General features: G+C 61.3%; 1 protein-coding gene across 11 annotated transcripts in view; it reads right to left on the reverse strand.

Moving 5' to 3' along the window:
- Positions 1 to 1043: 1043 nt before the first annotated feature.
- The window catches only part of Cacna1c (calcium voltage-gated channel subunit alpha1 C), a 231805-nt gene continuing 214010 nt past the window's right edge, over positions 1044 to 18838 (reverse strand). For all 11 annotated transcript variants that reach the window (XM_090325250.1, XM_090325254.1, XM_090325255.1 and 8 more), the window contains 17 exons: positions 17934 to 17966; positions 16502 to 16630; positions 15628 to 15693; positions 14714 to 14805; positions 14245 to 14422; positions 13950 to 14077; positions 13548 to 13644; positions 12970 to 13072; positions 12670 to 12771; positions 10927 to 11054; positions 10306 to 10440; positions 9724 to 10058; positions 9504 to 9620; positions 7476 to 7582; positions 6521 to 6624; positions 5004 to 5348; positions 1044 to 4831 (listed from right to left, as the gene is read on the reverse strand). In XM_090325250.1, the coding sequence (XP_090181376.1) occupies positions 4508 to 4831; positions 5004 to 5348; positions 6521 to 6624; positions 7476 to 7582; positions 9504 to 9620; positions 9724 to 10058; positions 10306 to 10440; positions 10927 to 11054; positions 12670 to 12771; positions 12970 to 13072; positions 13548 to 13644; positions 13950 to 14077; positions 14245 to 14422; positions 14714 to 14805; positions 15628 to 15693; positions 16502 to 16630; positions 17934 to 17966 (2523 nt within the window). In that variant the 3' untranslated portion in view covers positions 1044 to 4507. The remainder of the gene's footprint in view (positions 4832 to 5003; positions 5349 to 6520; positions 6625 to 7475; positions 7583 to 9503; positions 9621 to 9723; positions 10059 to 10305; positions 10441 to 10926; positions 11055 to 12669; positions 12772 to 12969; positions 13073 to 13547; positions 13645 to 13949; positions 14078 to 14244; positions 14423 to 14713; positions 14806 to 15627; positions 15694 to 16501; positions 16631 to 17933; positions 17967 to 18838) is intronic.

Consider the following 18838-nt stretch of genomic DNA (forward strand, 5'->3'; position numbering starts at 1 on the left):
CAGCCGACATCAGTGACGCCCACAAGTGGGCCGACTGCCTTTCAGGGAAGGCCCCAAAGCTGTGCGAGGGCCCTGGGGCGAGGTGGCCACAGGGGAAAAGCTTAGCATTTCTGCCTCTGCCTGTAGCCCTGTCCTGGGGCTCCGAGTTCTCTCCTGAAAGCGCTCATTCTGCGTGTGCCCGTGTTAGCCGCTCTATTTCGCTGCCCCTCACCATTTACCTCATCAGCTGGTGTCCGGGGCAGCGGCCAGAACTGACACAGGGGGTCCGGGGAGGGGGGTTCTGGAGTCCCAGGGCCTCTGAGGGAGCTGAGAAAGTGAAGGGTTATGCAGTGACCAGCACACCGAGGCTGACATTGTTAAGAAATTTATTTGCAATTCTTGTTTTTTGTGGGTTTTGTTGGTTTTTTAAATAACATCATTCCTTAGATAAAAATGCAATCTTACAGGAATATACAGTAGCGTCTCACACAGAGAGGACTGGGAATCTTGTTTTCCTTCTCGGTTCTCCCACCTTGCTAGAAGGGGCAGCCCTGTGCGGGCCTGTGGGCGGGCGGGCAGGCGGGGCCCTTTGACAACCCGATTACTGGACCATTACAAACTGTACAACAGTATTTACAACAGTCAGACTGTGGTATGGTGGAGCCTGGAGGGGCAGAGGTGGGTGAGGGGGCTTCGTCCACACCCTTTACGCAGAGGGGTGCATCGCTTGGTAGCTCTGGTGGATTCTAATGCATCAACAATACCATGAGAGAGAAGGGGGGAGGGAGAGGGAGAGAGAGGGCGGGCAGTATCCAGGAAGTTGCCCCTGGGCTGCCTTCTGAAGGCGCCCCAGCTCCCGAGTCCCCTGGCCTGGGGTCTTGAGGGCGCCGCCTCCTCTTCTGGCTCTGAGGCTGGGCAGAGCTCCTCCAGGGGCTTGGCGCTGCTTACCCTCTTCCTCCAGGCCCCGAGGAACTCCCCAGGCTCAGATGGGGCGGGAGGACCCTTTCTGTCCATCTCTGGGCTCCCCCCCCCCAGGGACCCCTGCACCCCGGTCTCCCCTCCCCGGGGACAGCTGACAGTGACTCGCCAGCCCATGGCAGAGGGATTTTCTAAGATGGTAAAAATTTGGAGTGTGTGATTCGTGCCGGGTTCAGTGGCATGCCCCCTATTCCAGAAGCTCCCCACAACTCCACGACGTCCATTCTGAACACTGGGGGGGCAGGGCAGCCTGCAGGAGGCACACCCGCCTGCCGGGAGGGGACGTGGCTCTGGCTGTGGGACTTGCCGCTATCTGTCTGTCTGTCTACTCTTTGGCCTGGCCATCAGCGGGATTCTCACAGGACTATCTCAGGTCTGGTTCTGGCTTTCTGGGGGGCGGGAAGGGGGGGCGCGGTCTGACGCCCCCCTCATCTTCCAGGCCAGAGCCTCCACATGTCGCCATCAGACCTCTCCAAACCAGAGGAGGAAAAGGCCTTGGTCTTTTCCCACTGTAGCTTCCCTGTATTGGCTTCGCGATGAGAAGCGTGGTCTCGGAGGGCCTCGCTCGGCTCTTCTGTGCCTCTCACTGGGAGCTCCGTCAGGTGCCTGTGACTTGGTGTGTGTGCACGTGCATGTACGAAGTTGTCCACACACGCATGCAGTCCCTAGCGTTCCGATCGTAACAACCCAGGCTCTGCTACCCGGAACCACAAAGCGACCTTTCCTCACCTTGTAAACTAAAAGAGGCCCGGAGCAGAGGTGGCTTCACGGCCCAGGGGTCCGAGTCTGCCCAGGATCCTCTGTCCACCGCTCCCCACTCACCTGGCTGGGGGTACCAGAGGGGGTGACAGGGACGGAGGCAAGGGGAGGGCAGCGGGGGGGGGCATCTCTGCAGTGGCACGGCATGCTCCCCGGCCTTCCTGATGTCACTCACACATGGCTGCTGGAGTGGACTTTGGTGACAGAGCTCAGGGACCTTCGGGTTCCTCTGACTCTATTTCCCTCCAGTTCCTCCCAAACCAGCACTGGCTGGACTCCAGCTGGGTCGGGCAGGACGGGGTGCGGGCGGGGTCCACCCCTGCAGAGCACAGTAGACCTGAGGACCTGCAGGCCACCCACGGTCCCACGTGGGGACGCTCTGGTGGGAGGAGGGAGGAGGCCATCTAACACTTTCACCCTGACCTGGGGTTCAGCTTAGGAAGAAGGAAGGGGCTACAACCCCATGGCATCTGAATCAAACCGAGACCTAGGAAAAGTCTCTGTGAGCCACCAGGCCCAAGGGACCTGTTAGAATCAGGCAGGAGGGGGACAACTGGACTGGCTTCCTTCTGCAGAAGGCAGAGGAGGGACGTGGCTGAGCCTCAGGGACCAGCTGCCCGCGTGTGTGAGGCCACAGAGGAGACAGGGCCAAGCCCAGAGCAGGAAACGGAAGAGGCCCTGGCGACTTAAAACATCACAACACTTGATCCCACAAGGCCCGCTGGCACCCCAGGGCCTGAGAGGCACTGCAGGGGGATGGATAAACCTGGAAGACGGGCATCTGGGGGCCCGGAGCCCACAGCTGGCAGGCACATTCCTCCACTCAGGCCCACGTAGCCCACAAGGGAATGGCTTGTGGCTCTCATCACCTTTTCTGGAATTTCTAGCCGGCTTCGGGGGCGGGCGGGCCCTCTCTCCCCCAAGGCAGCCCACCCCCTTTCCTCATGGTTGAAGGTCAGTCAAAGGACTGCAAACAGAAGGCATCTGCCCTCCACCCAGGCCCAGGCTCACACGGGACGGGGACAGTGCTCCAGGGAGAGGGCAGGGGCTCACAGAGGGACGTCAGGTTGCACAATGTTCTGTTCAGGCCTCCTCCTCCCTCTTTCTCCCCCACAGAGAGTGACTGGAAAAGCATTCCCCCCACTTTCCTCCTCCATGCTGGCAGCTTCCTCTCTCCAGTACCACGGGTCAGAGGGCAGCAGTGTCCCTGGATCTCCCAAAGCAAACAAGGGGACAGAGGCAAACACAAGATATGCAAAATAGTACGGTGAGGGGGAGGGGGTGGGAGGCCAGAGTGAGCACTGGAGCAGAGCCAGGGATACAGGGCCTGGCCGCTCCTCTCCTCTCGCACAAACCACTGTCCTTCTGTCCCCAGTGGGGGCCGAACCCCAGGGCAGAGCCGGAGGTAAAGGGGGTCACACTCCAGATACAAAAGGGTTTACTTTACATGCAGCAAAGTGTACAAGAAGTGAATCTGGAAATAAACTCAGTTCATTATATTCGCTTGGCACAACTGCAATTCAGATTTTAAAAAAATATTTGAAAAATACTGAAACTGACCTGAATTCAAGTATAATGGTCCCTTCTGCAGAAAACACCATCAATGCAATAAAACGTGTTACACAGAGTAAATGGAAGCAAGATACCTTCTTGAGTTTTTTTTTTCTTCCTTAAATTTCTGTGGGTTTTCTTTTTGTTGTTTGTTTAAATACAGTTTTAATGCCAACACAACTCACAAGTGTAGTTTGAAGAAAAAAAAAAGGAAAGGATATTATTGCATTGTTTTTTGCATATCTTGTGGGACAGAAAATGCAAAGAGTTACTGATTCCCGTTTCAGAAGCAGAGACAGTGGTTTGTTTTTGCTTTCAAATGGCCTCAGGTTCGAACCTCCACAAGGTAAGAGCACACACCACTGCGGGTGCAAAATGCACACAGAGGGTCCACGAGGCACACGGGCGTGACACACACACACACACACACAGACGCACACTTTCTCTCCCCCGCTCATCAGCACACCTTGGGGGGGGGAGGCGGCATTCCTCCCCCATTACGTTTAAATTATAAAGCCGACCCAGACTCCACAGAAAGAAAAGGAAAGAGAGGAAAAGCGCCATCGCTTCGGCAGCCAGTGGCGTGAGTCCGTCCCCTCTGGGGAATAAAAAACATAGTGAAGGAATCTGATGGAGGCGGCCGGCCGGCGATCCCGCAGAAGGGAGAGCTGGGTGAGGGGCTGCGACGTCAGATAACACTGGAGAAACCCAGGGTTGCACCCCCAGCTGCAGCATGCTCTGGAGGGAAAGGCCAAACCCGGGGTGGGGGTGGAGGTGCAGGGGAGGTGGGGGGGCAGCTGGCGGGCCTGGGGATGTGGAAGGGGGCGGATCCAGGCCCGGGTCGGGGTGGGGGGTTCAGAGGGGATCCCAGACCCCGCTCTTCCTCCTCCCTCCTTCAGGCCTGGCCTCTGAGGAGGTCTGAACAGAATCTGTGCAAACAATTTGTTTTCACAAGTAGAGCTGGGGGACCTGGTGGGGGGGGGCGGGTCCTCCCAGGCTTCTGCGGGATCGAGGTCCCCCCATGGGCCTTCTGCCCCCCCACTCCGTCTCCCTCCCCGCCCCATCCCATCCTCCCCCAACAGAACGAATGAAGACGCTGTTCTGGTTGATTCCAGGTCTCGGGAACAGTGAGGCACTTCTGAAACGAACCCATTAGGAACATCGAGACAAATTAAAAACAATAACAACAGAAAAGACCCGCACGAGCGCGCATGTGCGTCCCCCTCCCCCCCAGCCAGGACTACAGGCTGCTGAAGTGCACCCGGCTGTCCGTGAGCTCTTCCTCCTCCTCCTCCTCCTCCTCCTCCTCCTCGCTCCGCCCCAAGGGGCACGTGCCCCTCGAGTCCTCCTGGCCGCCCGCCCGGGCTGGCCCCGGGTCCCTGCAGTTCACGAAAGGCAGGAGGGTGCCGTTGGGCCTGGGCTGGGCGCCCCCGCTGAGGATGCTGTCTGCAGCCCGGTCCATCTCCTCTGCGGTCAGCTCGCAGGCGTCCGCCAGCTCCTGAGTGGCCACCTCCAGGAACTTGGGATCTTGAGCAAAATGGCCCAGTCCTTCGGAAATCAAGACCTGAGGGGGGAGAGGGGCAGGGCCGGCGGGGCTCAGGTCACCCCTGCCTGGGGGCCTTCCTTGCCGCCCACCTCTCACGAGGCCCCTGTTCCCCTCGGCCGGGCCTTCCCGTGGCTCCCGCCCGGCCCGTGCCCACGGGGCCACCCCCTCGCCTCCCGGCCGCCTCACTCACCGCTTCCACCAGGCTGCTGGCGCTGCCGTGGAGGTGCCGGCCGGGTGGCCCGGCCTGGCAGGGCACCGTGAGGGATACGGGGCGGGCTCTCCGGGTCGTAGGCCCGGCTCCACGCCCCCCTCGGCACGGGGCGGCCTCGGCCCAGGAGCCGCAGTGGACGGACGGGAAGCTGCTGTTGAGTTTCTCGCTGGACTCGGCCCCCTCCAGCCGCAGGGTGGGGATGGGCTGCGGGGGCCAGCCACGCGGGCTGCCCGGTGTGGCGGGGGGCGTGGCGCACGGCCTGGGGAGCGGGGACGGGGGATGGCTTCTCTGCAGCAGGGGGCTCAAGCCCGCCACGGCCAGTGCCTGCGGACACAGGGAAAAGCAGTGACTGGCAGGCCGAGGCTGCCTGCCCACGGGCCACGTGGCCACGTGCGGAGGGGCCTGCGGCCTTCCCCAGGAAGCTGCCCCCTGCCCTGTCCGGGTCCCCCAGTCCTGGCCAGGAGCCACCCTGTTCACCAGGCACCACGGCCCACCCGTGTGTGTCTCGGGCATCCCCGACAGTCTCCTCGGCCACCGAGCTGTCACTGAACCCTGCGTCCAGCCTGCAGCCTGGCTGCCCTCTGGGGTCTGAGTCCTGTGATCAGCGTCACATATGTGGGAAAGCAGAGAGCATCGTGGGAAAGCCCAGCTCTGGGAGCCAGAGAGGACATGGATGTCACTGTGCAGCTGGGAGTTTGCAGAAAGGCACAAACTAAAGATCAAATCTCTCACCCACTATCACCATCAAACCAGAAGGGTGAAAACCACCTTATATATATGTATATATACACACACGCACGCGCACACATATATACATACATATGGACGTATGTATGTATACATTATATATTTTTTTCTCTTGGTTCAGTTCTGGGTAGGTTTGAGCCATGACCTGTGTGTGTATGTGTTGGTTCTGGGGCTTTAACTCTTGGCCTAGACGCTGTCCCTGAGCTCTTCAGCTCAAGGCCACCGCCCTACTCCTTGAGCCACAGCACCACTTCTGGTTTTCTGGTGGTTATTTGGAGATACGAGTCTCACGGGCTTTCACGCCCAGACTGGCTTTGAACCTTGAACCTCAGGTCTCAGCCTCCTCAGTAGCTGGGATGACAGGCGTGAGCCACTGGGCCCGGCTAGCTCTGCTTATTTTTGTGCCAGGGTCTCACTTTTTGCCCAGTCTCGCCTTTTGAACACAATCTCTAATGAGACAGGGCCACTGGCTTCCAGCTGCTGTGGGGTCAGCTTCGCTGGGCCCTCCCTGGCCGTCTTGTACTGACCATGAGGTTTGATTGACATTCCAAAGCCATTACAAATGCCACGGGATACAGAGGAGAGGCCGTGGCTGGGCAGTGCATAATGTAAACTTGGAGATTCCTGGAGGAGGGGCCAGCAGCCCCGCCCAGGCGCTGTGAGGACCCCCAGGGTGGGTGACCGGTGTGGGTGGGGGCATCTGTCTGCACCCCAGGGCAGCCTAGCCTAGCAGCGGTGCATGCAGGTACCTGGTGGTGTACCAGGTGCAGCGGCAGGACGGTCTTCTGAGCGATGTCTCCACCTTGGCTCTTCTGTCGTCTCAGACACTCCAGGTGGAAGGACGCCCTTCGACCTGCAAGGCCAGCGGGGGACGGGGATCAGAGCCAGGAGCAAGGCCTCCACCCTGCTCCCCACACAGCCCAGCTCTTTGGCATCGCCCAGGGGCCTGTGAGTCCCAGGCCTGGTCCCCGCTGGGCATTTGTGGCTGGGACGAGGGCGGAGCTTCAGGATGTGGGGCCAGTTGGGAAATGTGAGACCCCTGGCCATGGCCTCTTCTGCATATCAGGCCAGGAAATGAAGGGCATACCCCCCCCCCACTTCCTGCCTCACTCTGGGATCCCCAAAGTAACAGGGCCAAGTGGGCCATGGACCAAAACCTCCAACGCTGGGCCCCATGTGTTACATTGGGTCTGTTTTGTTTTTGTTGGATGTGGGGCTTGAACTCTGGGCCTGGGCGCTGTCCCCGAGTTCTTCAGCTCAAGGCTACCGCTCTACCCCTTTGAACCACAGCACCACTGTCCAAATTGGGTATCTTGATAACCTTTTTAAAATCGGTCACCTCGGCCGGGAGTTTGGCCTGGGTGGTAGAGTGCTCGTCTAGCATGCACAAAGACCCCGGTTCGATTTCCCGGTACCTCATACATAGAATAAAAGCCAGAAATGGTGCTGAGGCTCCAGTGGTAGAGCTCTCTGGCCTTGAGAAAGTCCAAGGACAGTGCCCCGGCCCTGAGCCCAAGCCCTAGGACTGGCAAAAAAAAAAAAAAAAAAAAAAATTGGATCACCTCAGGATTACTTTGGTACCGTATGGAAAAGCTGGCACACTCAGCTTCGGGAACCGGGTCTTGGCTGCAGTGGAAACCTTTCCAGCCGGTGTGGGGAGGTCGTCGGAGCCAGGACCACACTCGGGAGCCAGGCGCTACTCACCCAGGGAGGCCGAGCGGAGGAAACCTCTCTTGGGGGATTGCCGGAAGTCCCTCTTCTCCTCCTCGGGGGGTGTGAGTTGTCGGTTTTCATCATCCTGGGAGGGCAGGCTGCGACAGAGAACCCAGGCTTGTCCCTGAGGCCGGCAGTGTGAACCGAGCCGGGGAGAAGGGGACCCCGCGCTCGTGCCTGCACGCGCTTGGGCGTGTGGACCGGACAGCAGGCCTGTGCTGCCCCAGGAAGCCCTGCTGCATGTTTGGACCCAGGACGGAATCCCCTGGTGTCCAGCCTGCCTCATGGACACCGTCCCTGGTGTGTCCCCCCCGCCCTCCAGGCTGGACAGCTCCGAGCTGACTTCTGATCTAAGGCAAAGCACACAGGAAGGTGAGAAGATCTCGGCTCACAGGCCCTTTCAAGGGCCACCGAGGTCTCCATGTTTATACCACGGGGCCCTTGATGGCCCGAAAGCTCCAGGCTCGCTTAGGCTTACTGGTCGTCCGTCCCCCCTGACCTGTCCACAGCCAGGGGCCTGTGCTGTGACAACCACCACCAGATGGTACGGCAGAGCTGGGGGACCGGGGGTGCGTGTCCAGTGCTTCTAAGCCTTTTGTTATTTTGGCCCTTAGTTCCTTTTTCATAGGGTTTGCCACGATCGTTTACTTATTTGTGTTGCCTGGGTCCACTCCACTGCCCCCAGCACACTGACCCAGCAGCTGCAGAGGTCTGGGAGCTCAGGACGGGACCCTCACGTCTGCCACGTGCTTGGCTCTTCGGAATTAGCCAAGCACCTTCGTGATATGCGCATTATACACACATATAAATGTAATATACATGCATATATATACTATTTACTCGTGCTGATCCTGGGATTTAAGCTCAGGGCCTAGGTACTGAGATCTCAGAGCTTCCTAACTATTTGGTGAGTCTCCAGGAGCCCAGAGCTGATTGAGCAAGATAAAATCCAATTCTAGGTTAGGTAACCAGTGTTCAGATGAAAGGGACCATGTGTCAGACGAGAATGAGTTTAAGGAGTTCTGGGGATTTCTTCCTTCCTCTTGCCAGTCCTGGGGCTTGAACTCAGGGCCTGGGTCCTGAGCTTCGTTCGCTCAAGGCTAGAGCTCCACCTCTTGGGCCACAGCACCACGTTCAGCTTTTTCTGTATATGTGGTACTGAGGAATCGAACCCAGGGCTTTGTGCATGCTAGGCGAGCGCTCTACCACTGACCACACTCCAAGCCCCTTCTGGATTTGTGCCTTGCACCACAGAGGCAGGAGAGGGTCTGGAAGGCGTGGGTCGGTGGACTGATGAAGCCATGGATATGGCCGTATCCCGTGTCTCAGACACGCTGCAGCCCAGCTTCCCACAAGCAGGCCCGGGAGCTGTCGGGCGGCTCCCGGAACCGGGGAGGCGCAGTGTCGACCCTCTCTGCCCGCCTGGGGACCTGGGTCCCTGCTCTGCCACCGTTCCTCGGGGAGTAACTGCGTTTCCATCTTCTTGTAATTCTGCGTTTGGAGCTTCTGAGGTCATCTCTCGTCCTTACTCATGAAATGTCTCACTCTCCGCTTCTGGAAAGGAGGTCGCCGCCTGCAGGTGGCTCATGCTCTGTCATCCTAGACTGTGGTTCAAAGCCTGCCTGGACAGGGAAGAGTCCAAGAGACTCTTCTCTCCGACGAACCCAAAAAGCTGGCCATGGAGCTGTGGCTCAAGCGGTAGAGCGCCAGTCTTGAGAGGGGAAAAGAAGCTCAGGGATGGAGCCGAGGCACTGAGTCCGAGCCCTGCGACCCGGTCATATTCAACCCTCAGCCCGTCAGCCCCGGACCCGCTACGAGCCGGTTCCCGGGTCGCTGTTAACAGCAGCGGGCGTCGCATCAGAAAGTGCGGCTCTGCCCGTGGTTCTCGGAGACTTTCCGAAGTGAGGAAGGATGGCGCCACAAGAAGGCAGTATGAGGGGCTCGCCCCCCTGCTCGCGTCCGCCCTGCCCCCCCCCAGCCCCCCCCCACCCTGCCCTCTGCCCAGCCCGCGGAGCTCACGTCTCTGTGGCCAGCAGGCTGGGCTCGCTGCCGTACTCCCCGTCGCGGGTCCTCAGGTGGTCGTAGGTGGCCTCCTCCTGACACGTGGTGGCCAGCTGACTGTCCCGGGAGCGACACCTGCGGCGTCCGAGATGGAGACTCATCTCAGGCACGGAGAGCCTGCCCAGGCAGCCCGCGGGCTCAAGGCGCCCCGCGCGCACAGCCCTGCTCCCCTGCTCACCTCCTGGAGCCCAGCTTCCAGGCCAGCGGGGGGCTGTGGCCCTCCACGATGCTCACGCTCACGGTGCTGGGGTAGCCGCCCGGGCGCGGGAGGCGGCCCAGGGCCGTGTTGTTGGCATTGTTGATGTTGGCGTTGGAGCCCGTGGAGGAGTAGCTGCTCGGGGTGAACGTGGAGTCCACCAGCTTCTCGTGGGACGGGGACTCTGTGTCCGCTTGGTTGTTGGCCGTCTTGTTGATGTGCAGCGGGCGCTGGGCCGTGAAGGTCTGCGGGAAGGCGCTCCGGCCGTCGCTTTGGTGGTAGGCGGTGACGTGGTTGCCGAACAGGCCGCCGGCCCTCTGCAGGCGGGACAGGAGGGGTGGGTGGAGGGGAGCCCGTGGGGGGGGCAGGAAGGGGCCGCAGGCCCTGGGAGGCACCGGCAGTCAGGTGCGGGTGGGTGGGTCTCCCTCTGGGTCCCCCCCGGCCTGTGTGGGAGCAGGGCCGGTGCGGATGCAGGGCTGGGGGGCCACGGGGGTCCTCCCCGCAGCTGGCTGGGGTCTGAACCGGGGGGGTGAGGGGTGGGGGGAGCGCAGGGCCCGCGCCTACCCTGAAGATGTCGTCCTCCGAGGCGGCGGACACAGCCTCCTTCATGGCCTTGTCCAGCTCCTCCTCAGCTGTCAGGTCCCCCGAGATGGCCCGGCGGATCTCAGGCCCGATGTCATGGAGGGTGCGCAAGCCAGCCTGGAACCAGAGGGCACTGAGGACCGAGCCCGCAGCCAGGCCGCTGGTCAAACAGGGGAGGTGGGGAGGACGGGGGCTGGCCTCCCCGGAGGGGACGGGGGCTGGTCTCCCCGGGGAGGGGACGGGGGCTGGTCTCCCCCGGGGGACTGGGCTGGCCTCCCCGGGAGGGGATGGGGGCTGGCCTCCCCGGGAAGGGATGGGGGCTGGTCTCCCCACGGGGGACAGGCTGCCCCAGGGCACCCGTCACCCTCCAGTGGAGGGACACAACGGAAACCCCGTCAGTGGGCCTAGGAACGCCCAGGGGCCCAGAAAGCAGGCAGAACTGTGGGGTGCTGGAAAGGCTGGAGGGCCCTGCCCACCCCACCCGGGGCCGCCTCGAAAGGCTGGGGGCCCTGGAAGGGCACCCGTGAGGGGCTAGGACCCCATCCAGAGGGAGAGGAAGTGACCGGGGCCTCCCGTGGCCAGGGGGGCTCCTCTCGGCCTCACCTGCAGGGACAGCGCGTTCCTCTGCGAGGGTTTGCCCACCAGCCCCTGCTCTTTGCGCTTCTTGAATTTCCGGAAGTACTCCTGGATCAGGAAGGTGGCGTAGAACTTGCCAACCGTCACCTCATCATCTGAGACGAACGGAGAAGAGGGGAGTCAGGCGGGGAAAGTTCTGTCAGTGTCTATCCATCTATCATCTGTCTATCCGTCTATCTATCAATTATCTATCATCTATCTATCCATCTATTATCTATCATCTATTTATCCATCCATCTATCTATCCATCTATTATCTATCTATCATCTATCTATCTATCTGTCTATCCATCTATTATCTATCTACCTATCTATTATCTATCTATCCATCCATCCATCTGTGGGGAGCCGGATGGCACCTGTTTCCTGCCTCGCTCCTTGTAACTTATTTGGTATGTGAGTGCGAGGCCTTTACTCGTTACTAAGTATCAAGTTGCTCTTCAGTCTGCGCATGACGAAATAGGGCGTGACCAATCCCGAGTCTCAAAACGGCCTTAGCAACAGAGTAGCCAATGGTAGAGAGCCCCTTGTTCCTTGAATGTATATAAGCAGCTGCATTTCCCTGCCCAGCCCCTTTTCGCTTCCTGCTCTCCCTTCAACCAAAAGGCTCTCCATTAAAGTATGATTTGAGAAGAATCCTCGAGTGGTGGTCGTTCTTCCTCGCTGGTCGAGGAGCTCACCGCATCCATCCATCTATCAATCTATCCATCATCCATCTATCCATTCATCATCTGTCTATCTATCCATCTATCCATCTATCAATCTATCATCTATCCATTCATCCATCCATCTATCCATCTATCATCTGTCTATCCATCCATCCATCCATCCATCTATCCATCTATCAATCTATCATCTATCCATCCATCCATCCATCTATCCATCTATCAATCTATCATCTATCCATTCATCCATCCATCTATCCATCTATCATCTGTCTATCTATCTATCTATCATCTATCTATCCATTCATCCATCCATCCATCCATCTATCCATCTATCATCTATCCATTCATCCATCCATCCATCTATCCATCTATCATCTATCTATCCATCCATCCATCCATCCATCCATCCATCTATCCATCTATCATCTATCCATCCATCCATCCATCTATCCATCTATCAATCTATCATCTATCCATTCATCCATCCATCTATCCATCTATCATCTGTCTATCTATCTATCTATCATCTATCTATCCATCCATCCATCCATCCATCCATCCGTCAGTCCAGGGGTTGGAGGGGCCTTGGACGGGAGGGGATAGGGAGGGGAGGGCTGGGAGGTGACTGGATGAGGCAGGTGGGAGTTTGGCAGGTGAGGATGAGGCAGGATAAATAGGGGAAATGAGGCCTGGGGAAGGCAGTTCAGAAACCATCTAGGTTCCCAAGACAAGCAGTGAACGCACTCCTTCCGGAGAGACGCCCTTCTCACCCCGTGGGTGAGTGTGGCCTTCCGGGGAGAAGGCAGCCTCCCTCCGGTGTGCAGGCCTTCCGCCTCTCCAGGAGGAGCACCTGAGGGCAGGGTGCCTTCTGACCGGGGAAGAGCCGCCCCAAACATCCAGACACTCAGAAAGCACAGCAAAGACAGAGCGCCTCTCTCTGCACAGCTTTCAAGCCCAGCCCTCTGCCCAGAAATGCCCGGGAGCCCCCGGCTGTGTGGAGCCACGAGGCCCTCGTCCCTGGAGCCTGGCGGGCGGGCACTCACCGCCAGCCGGGGGGACGACCTGGTCCAGCAGCTTCATGCTGGTCCTCTTCCAGATCTTCTTGATGATGGCCCTTAGCTCCTCGTTGGCTTGCTCTAGGTTGCCTGAAGAGAGGGGGAAGGAGCCGCTGAATCAGGCAGAACGCTGGGGTGGGGGGGGTACGGAAGGGTCCCCGGGGTCTGAGGGAAGCCGGCAGGAGGAGTCTGGGGGTTCTGGGAGTGGGGAGGTCGAGTCCAGCTCTGCAGGTGGCCACAGGGCGGGCAGGCAGGGGGGCCCCGGTGGAGCAGGGGGGAGGTCCTGACCTTCCGTTTTGATCCTCAGGGCGGTCCGGACCAGGGCAAACAGGGTGGCGTTGAACATGACAGTCCCATCGCTGTTCAGGGGCATGTTCATGGAGACCAGACGCTGGGGGAGCGGGAGAGGCCGTTTGCCCTGTCTGCGCTCTCCTTTCTGGCACTCGGGGCCTCGGGTTTGCCCCTCCAGTGCCCTTCCTCTTGATTCACGCGCCTCCCCTCCCCTCCCTTGGGGACTGGACTGGTGTCCTCCCTTTCCCCCCAGCCACACGGGAGCTAACTGCCGGAGGCGTGGCTCAGGGGACGGCGTGCCAGCCTCGCGGGCACAGGGCCCTCGTCCAAACCCCATCAGAAGCCATCAGAAAGCGGCTTTGCCTTTGCGGCGCCCCTGGACACCTCCCGAGAAATCCCTTGTGGGATACATCGAGGGGTCCAAGTTAGAAAAGCGTGTGTAACCCAGAGGCCGTGGAGCAAGTCTGCAGACGTGCAGGGATCCCAGAGACTGAGCCTCAAGCCATCCCCCCCCCCGCCACCCCCACGGCCGTCCCCCCTCCACAGCGTCTCCTCCAGAACCCGCCCCGTCTCACTTTGCAGGCCACGCGGTGAGGGCACAGCTTCCCGAAACCCAGCGGGGGCTGGATCCGCCTGAGGAGCGTCACCACGTCCAGGTGCTTGATCCGGCCCCTGGGGGACCGGGAGGGAGGGTGGGCGGTCAGGGGCCTCGCCTGCCCCCCCCCATCGATGGCCGCCGGCTGGGGCCATCCGTCTCCCCAGGTGCATCTCCTGCCGGTCACTCACTGCGTGGACTGGGTCTGCTCTGGCCACCGCCCCCCCCCGGGCCTGGGGCAGGCGGCGTGTCCAGCCGTGCACCAAGCTGGCCGCCCTCGGATGCGTGGTGGGGGATGTGCTCCACCCCCCCCTCCCGGCAGCCCTCACCGCCCCCCCTGCCCCGGCATGCGCGTCGGGGTGGCCGCCCCCTCAGCACTCACTTGGCCTCAGGGTCGTACTCTGCCCAGATCCTTTTGAACTCGTCCAGGTGGTGCGGGCCCAGGATGGACCAGTCTCTCGTCAGGTAGTCGAAGTTGTCCATGATGACGGCCACAAAGAGGTTGATGATCTGCGGAGGGCGGCCGGGTCACGGTCCCCGCGGGACCCAACCCTGCTCAGCCCAGGAGCTGGGACCCGGACGCCAGGATGGCACCCACAGCTGCAGCTCACGGGGAAGGCACAGAGCCCTGCTCTCCATCCAGCCCCCCCCCAGCCTCCGCCCCCCAACCCCCTCACCAGGAAGGCACAGAGCATGTAGAAACTGATGAAGTAGAAGACGGCGAAGCTGCTGCCGCAGGGCGCGGCCCCCTCCGCCTCCCCCTCCACGCTGGGGCTGGGCTCCGACTCCGGGGCGCACTTCTTGCCTGGCATGCAGGCCAGCATGATGTCCTGCCAGGCCTCTCCTGTGGCACACCTGCAGCGGGGAGGGCAGACGCCCTGATGCACCTCCCGCCGCCGCTGCAGCCTCCGGGCCTCTGGGCCTCCTGGCCCAGGAGCCCGGCGCTCTGGCTGAGCCGCGGGCTGGCGTGGGGCCGGGTGGGCGGCCTGGGCGTGCTGACCCCCCCGAGCACGGCCCTGCTGTCCCCAGCCCGCCCCTCGGGACCTGCCCACTTGGGCAGCCTACCTTCCTTCCTCCCTTCCTCCCCTGCTCCCTCCTTCCCTTCCTCCCTCCCTGACCCAGGAGGGAGGGAGGGGGGGGACCCACCTGAAGAGCAGCAGCACGGCCTGGGGAAAGGTCTGGAAGTTGTTGTTCCGGTTGATTTCCGTGGTGTCGTTCAGGGCAATTTTCCCAAACACCTGGCAGGAGAGGGGAAGAGGTCAGCGCAGGGCAGGCTGACCAGCCCATCTGGAGAACGGCCCTGGGGGCGCAGGAGGTGGGCAGGACCAGGACCCCGCCCTGGCTGGGATGGAGGCTGACCCCTGTGACCCCAGCCACCCAGAAAGCAGTCAAGGCTTGAGGTTAGCCAGGCCCCAATCTCTATCAATGAGCGAAGGGACACAGGCTGGTGGGGCTCAGACAGGAGGACTGTGTTCAAAGCTCCTCCCCTGCAAACATGTGGGACTCCAGCCAAGCAGACAGCTCGAGAAGAGAAGAAGGGATGCATGGGTACAGTCGAGAGGCCTGCTTCCCAAGCGGTGAGGTCTGCAGCGAACAACTAGTGTGGGTTAATATATGTGTGTGTGCTGCTGTTGGTTTGCTTTCAGAGGCCCACTGTACAGCTCTGGGGTGAGGAGGAACCCACGCCTGGGCCACAGGGAGGGAAACTGAGTCTCTGAGCTTTGTCCTTGCTGGAGGTTCTTAGCCTGCTGCCTACAGGATGTCCTGCTCTGGTCACCCTGCCCAGCAGTGAGGAGCCTGAGCTAGAAGAAATCAGGGAGGTGGGGAAGGGAGGAGGGAGAGAGGGAGGGAAGAGAGGAGGGAAGGGAGGAGGGAGGGGAGGAGGGAAGGAGGGGAGGAGGGAAGGGAGGGAGGAGGGGAGGAGGTAAGGGAGGAGGGAAAGAGGGAGGAAAGAGAGGAGGGAAGGGAGGAGGGAGGGGAGGAGGGAAGGGAGGAGGGAGGGAGGGAGGAGGGAGGGAGGGAGGGAGAGAGGGAGGGAGGGAGGGCGGGAAGGCGCCCACCTGCATGCCAATCACAGCGTAGATGAAGAAGAGCATTACGATCAGGAGAGCCACATAGGGCAGGGCCTGGTAGGAAGAAGAGGGAGTGTGAGGCCCTGGCTGGCCGGTCCCCTCCCAGGGACTCTGGGTCCCCCTGCCAGCAGCCACCAGCTGCTGCCTGGCGTGGGATGGGGCCACTTTGAAAGTCCCCACAGAAGCTGGGCAGAGCCTGAGAGGCCAGTGCCGACCCCTGGGTCACAACTTATTTACTGGTATGGAGCTGGGGCCCGGGGCCGGCACACGCCAAGCCAGCCACTCTACCACGGGGCCACACGTCCGGCCTGTGGCCTGCAGAATGGCGGTTTGTGGGCACTGGGACCTGTCACCCAGCCTCTCTGGGCCTCAGCAACGACGGCTCGCGAGTGCTCACCGCAAGATGGCGCCATGAGAACGCGAGATGCCTGCTCTTCCCGCCCGTACGGTACCGCCTGGCCTGGCTCAGGTCCCCCAGCTGGGGCCCCCCCCGGGGACCTGCTGCCTCTTCCCAGGCTGGTGTCTGTACCCATGCACACATGTGTGCGCGCGCACACACACACACGTCTCCAGGGACCACGGGCAGGGCCAGGCTGGACTTGGCTCCCATCCGCTGGGCTTCCCACCTTGTTAAGAGGAGCCCGGGTCAGGGCCTGGCTGGGCCCTAGGGCCCCTGCCCACTGGCCCGAGGGCGTGAGCCTGGCAGGACTCGGCTCTGCCTTTTCGGCACTCTCCGTCCTGAGGCAGCCACGCCACGTCACTCACGGCTGGGGCGGGGCAGCCCCACCCCTGAGCCCCTTCCTTCCTGCCCCCCCCCGCCGTGGGGACAGAGGAGAGGCGGGTGGGGGGTGGAGGGACCCACCTGGAAGGACTTGATGAAAGTCCAGAGCAGCGTGCGGATGCCCTCTCCCCGGCTCAGCAGCTTGACCAGGCGCATGACCCGGAAGAGGCGGAAGAAGGTGATGGAGATGCGAGAGTTCTCCTCCAGGTTCTGGAAGCCCAGGCCACGGGGGGGGGGGGGAGCGGTTAGCAGTCGGAGGGGTGGGAGGACGCAGGATGGGGGGGTGGGGGGCATCTGAGAAGCACAGCCCTGGGCAGAGGCCGGCTGCACCAGGGTCTTCCTAGCTCCCTACTGCCCGGTTGGAGGTGGGAGTTGGTTGGCAGCCAGGCCGAGTCCCCGTGCGGGGACTCCATCTCTGCTGGATGTGCAGCCAGGCTTCTCTCCCTGGCTCTGAGTCTCTGCGGGCGCTGGGTGGAGCAGGGCTCCCTCCCGCTGTCCGTATGGGGGGGGGCTGCCCTGTGGGACCCTCGTGCCTGCTTCTCTCTGCCGCCTTTCTGATGTGTGTGTGTGGGGGAGGGGGGGGCAGTCCTGGGGCCTGAACTCAGGGCTCTGGTGCTGTCTCTTGAGTGTCTCTGGCTCAAGGCTAACGCTGTATCACTTTGTGGGTGGCTTTGTTTGAAACTGGAGCTGAGCGTCTCAGGGACACCCCTTCCCAGGACCTCCAGATCCCAGGCTCCTGAGGGCCAGGGCTGCAGGAGTGAGCTGGCCGGTGCCAGCACTGCTGTGGTCTGCTGAGGCCTCGTGGGTCCAGAGCGGCTGCCCTCCTGGACCCAGACCCTGTGCCGCTGGGGGCTGGGGGAGGGGGGAGGGAGGACTGCCACACACAGAAAACACTAGAAAAGCCCAGGTTTGTGTGAAGGCCCTCGAGGACACCCCTTGGGGGGGGTGGATCCTCTATGGAGTCCTGGAAGTGGACAAGGGAGGGGAGGGCATGGAGGCCAAGACAAGTGGAGGAGGGCTAAGGAGCTGCGCTGCTGGAAGGGTGGGCGGGGGGGGGGGAATCTCTACATAACCCACTGCCCTGCCACTCTGCCTCCACACCTGAGCACAGGCCTGCCTGGCCCCTGCCTCTCCTGGCCTGCAGAGCCCCAGGGCCAGCACAGTCAGGACATGGCGGGCACATGGCTGGGGTGTGCAGAGACTTCAAGCTCAGCTGCGCCTCCAGTGGCCTCACTCACTCCCAGAGCCCATGGGAGCTGGCGGCTGCAGAGGCAGAGCCTGCCCAAGACGCCAACTCCCCAGGGCAGCCTGAAGCCCTCAGGACGTGTGACCGGAGCTAGCTCTGGGGTCCGCTCTCTCCCAGGCTCGCACACACAGCACCCCCCTCCCGCCCCCCAACACAGGCAGGCAAGGAAAAGAAGGGAGGACGGGGTGGGGGGAGGTCAAGGCTCCCGGAGAGGCTGGACGGGGAGGGGGAGGGGGAGAGGGGGCGTGGTCGGGGGTTTGGTCTTACCATGGTGGGAGAGCATTGGGTACGATCAGCTGGCTTTAAAGAAAGGCAGACAGAGATAAGCTGTAATGAGTCTCCACGGAGGACGAGGGCCGCCTCGCTAGGTCTCGGCTAACACAGTGGCAGAAGAGGGCACGGGAAACACGTGAAAGAAATCACACGAGCCAGGGCCTAGCCCGGCCTGGGGCTCGTGAGGGCCGGTGGGTGAGCCTGGAGGAGCCGCTGGCCACGCGGTCAGCAGCCCACACCCGGGACGGAGGAGCAGGGGCACTGGCTGTTCAGACTCCATGCACACTAACCCTTCGGGCCTGGAGCCCTCTGCACTTTGACCCCCCTCCCCCCGCCGGCACAGGGGTACTGAGGCACAAAGATGGCTGGCTGCAGTCCCCAAAGGCCGAGGCTGCTTAGTTCAGGGGGTGGGAATGGAACCTTAAACTGTCACACAAGGCCACCAACCCTCCTCGGGGAGCTGCGAGGCCCGGTGGCCCAGGGCCTGGCCCCGTTAGGGTTGGATGGTTTTTCTAATCCCGGAGGCCCGACCTACAGTGTAAGGTATTATTGTCGTCAGTGCTCCAGAAAGTTACTGTTCATCTGGGGGCAGAGCTGCAGTGAAGCAGGGCACACACTCGGCTTCCCCGCTGGGAAATGTCGGGGAGACAGCCCTCTTTCAGGGCCCAGCCCTCCACGGCCCCCGACCACGGCCCAGGCTCTCTGCCTTCCAGGCCTCTCCTCTCCCAGCCAGCTGGCTATGGTTCTCTTTTTAAAGTACAGATGAGGAAATATGAAAAGGGAATTTTAGTGGGAGGAAGTACAGTGTGCAAACTAGACACACCCCCGCCCCTCGAAGCCGGAAGACACATTTGTATCGGCAAACACTTGAAAAAAAATGTCCCACGGAGAATCAGGGC

The sequence above is a fragment of the Megascapheus bottae genome, chromosome 37 (genome assembly GCF_031878675.1).
Source record: "Megascapheus bottae isolate mThoBot1 chromosome 37, mThoBot2.hap1, whole genome shotgun sequence".
Classification (NCBI taxonomy): Eukaryota; Metazoa; Chordata; class Mammalia; order Rodentia; family Geomyidae; genus Megascapheus; species Megascapheus bottae.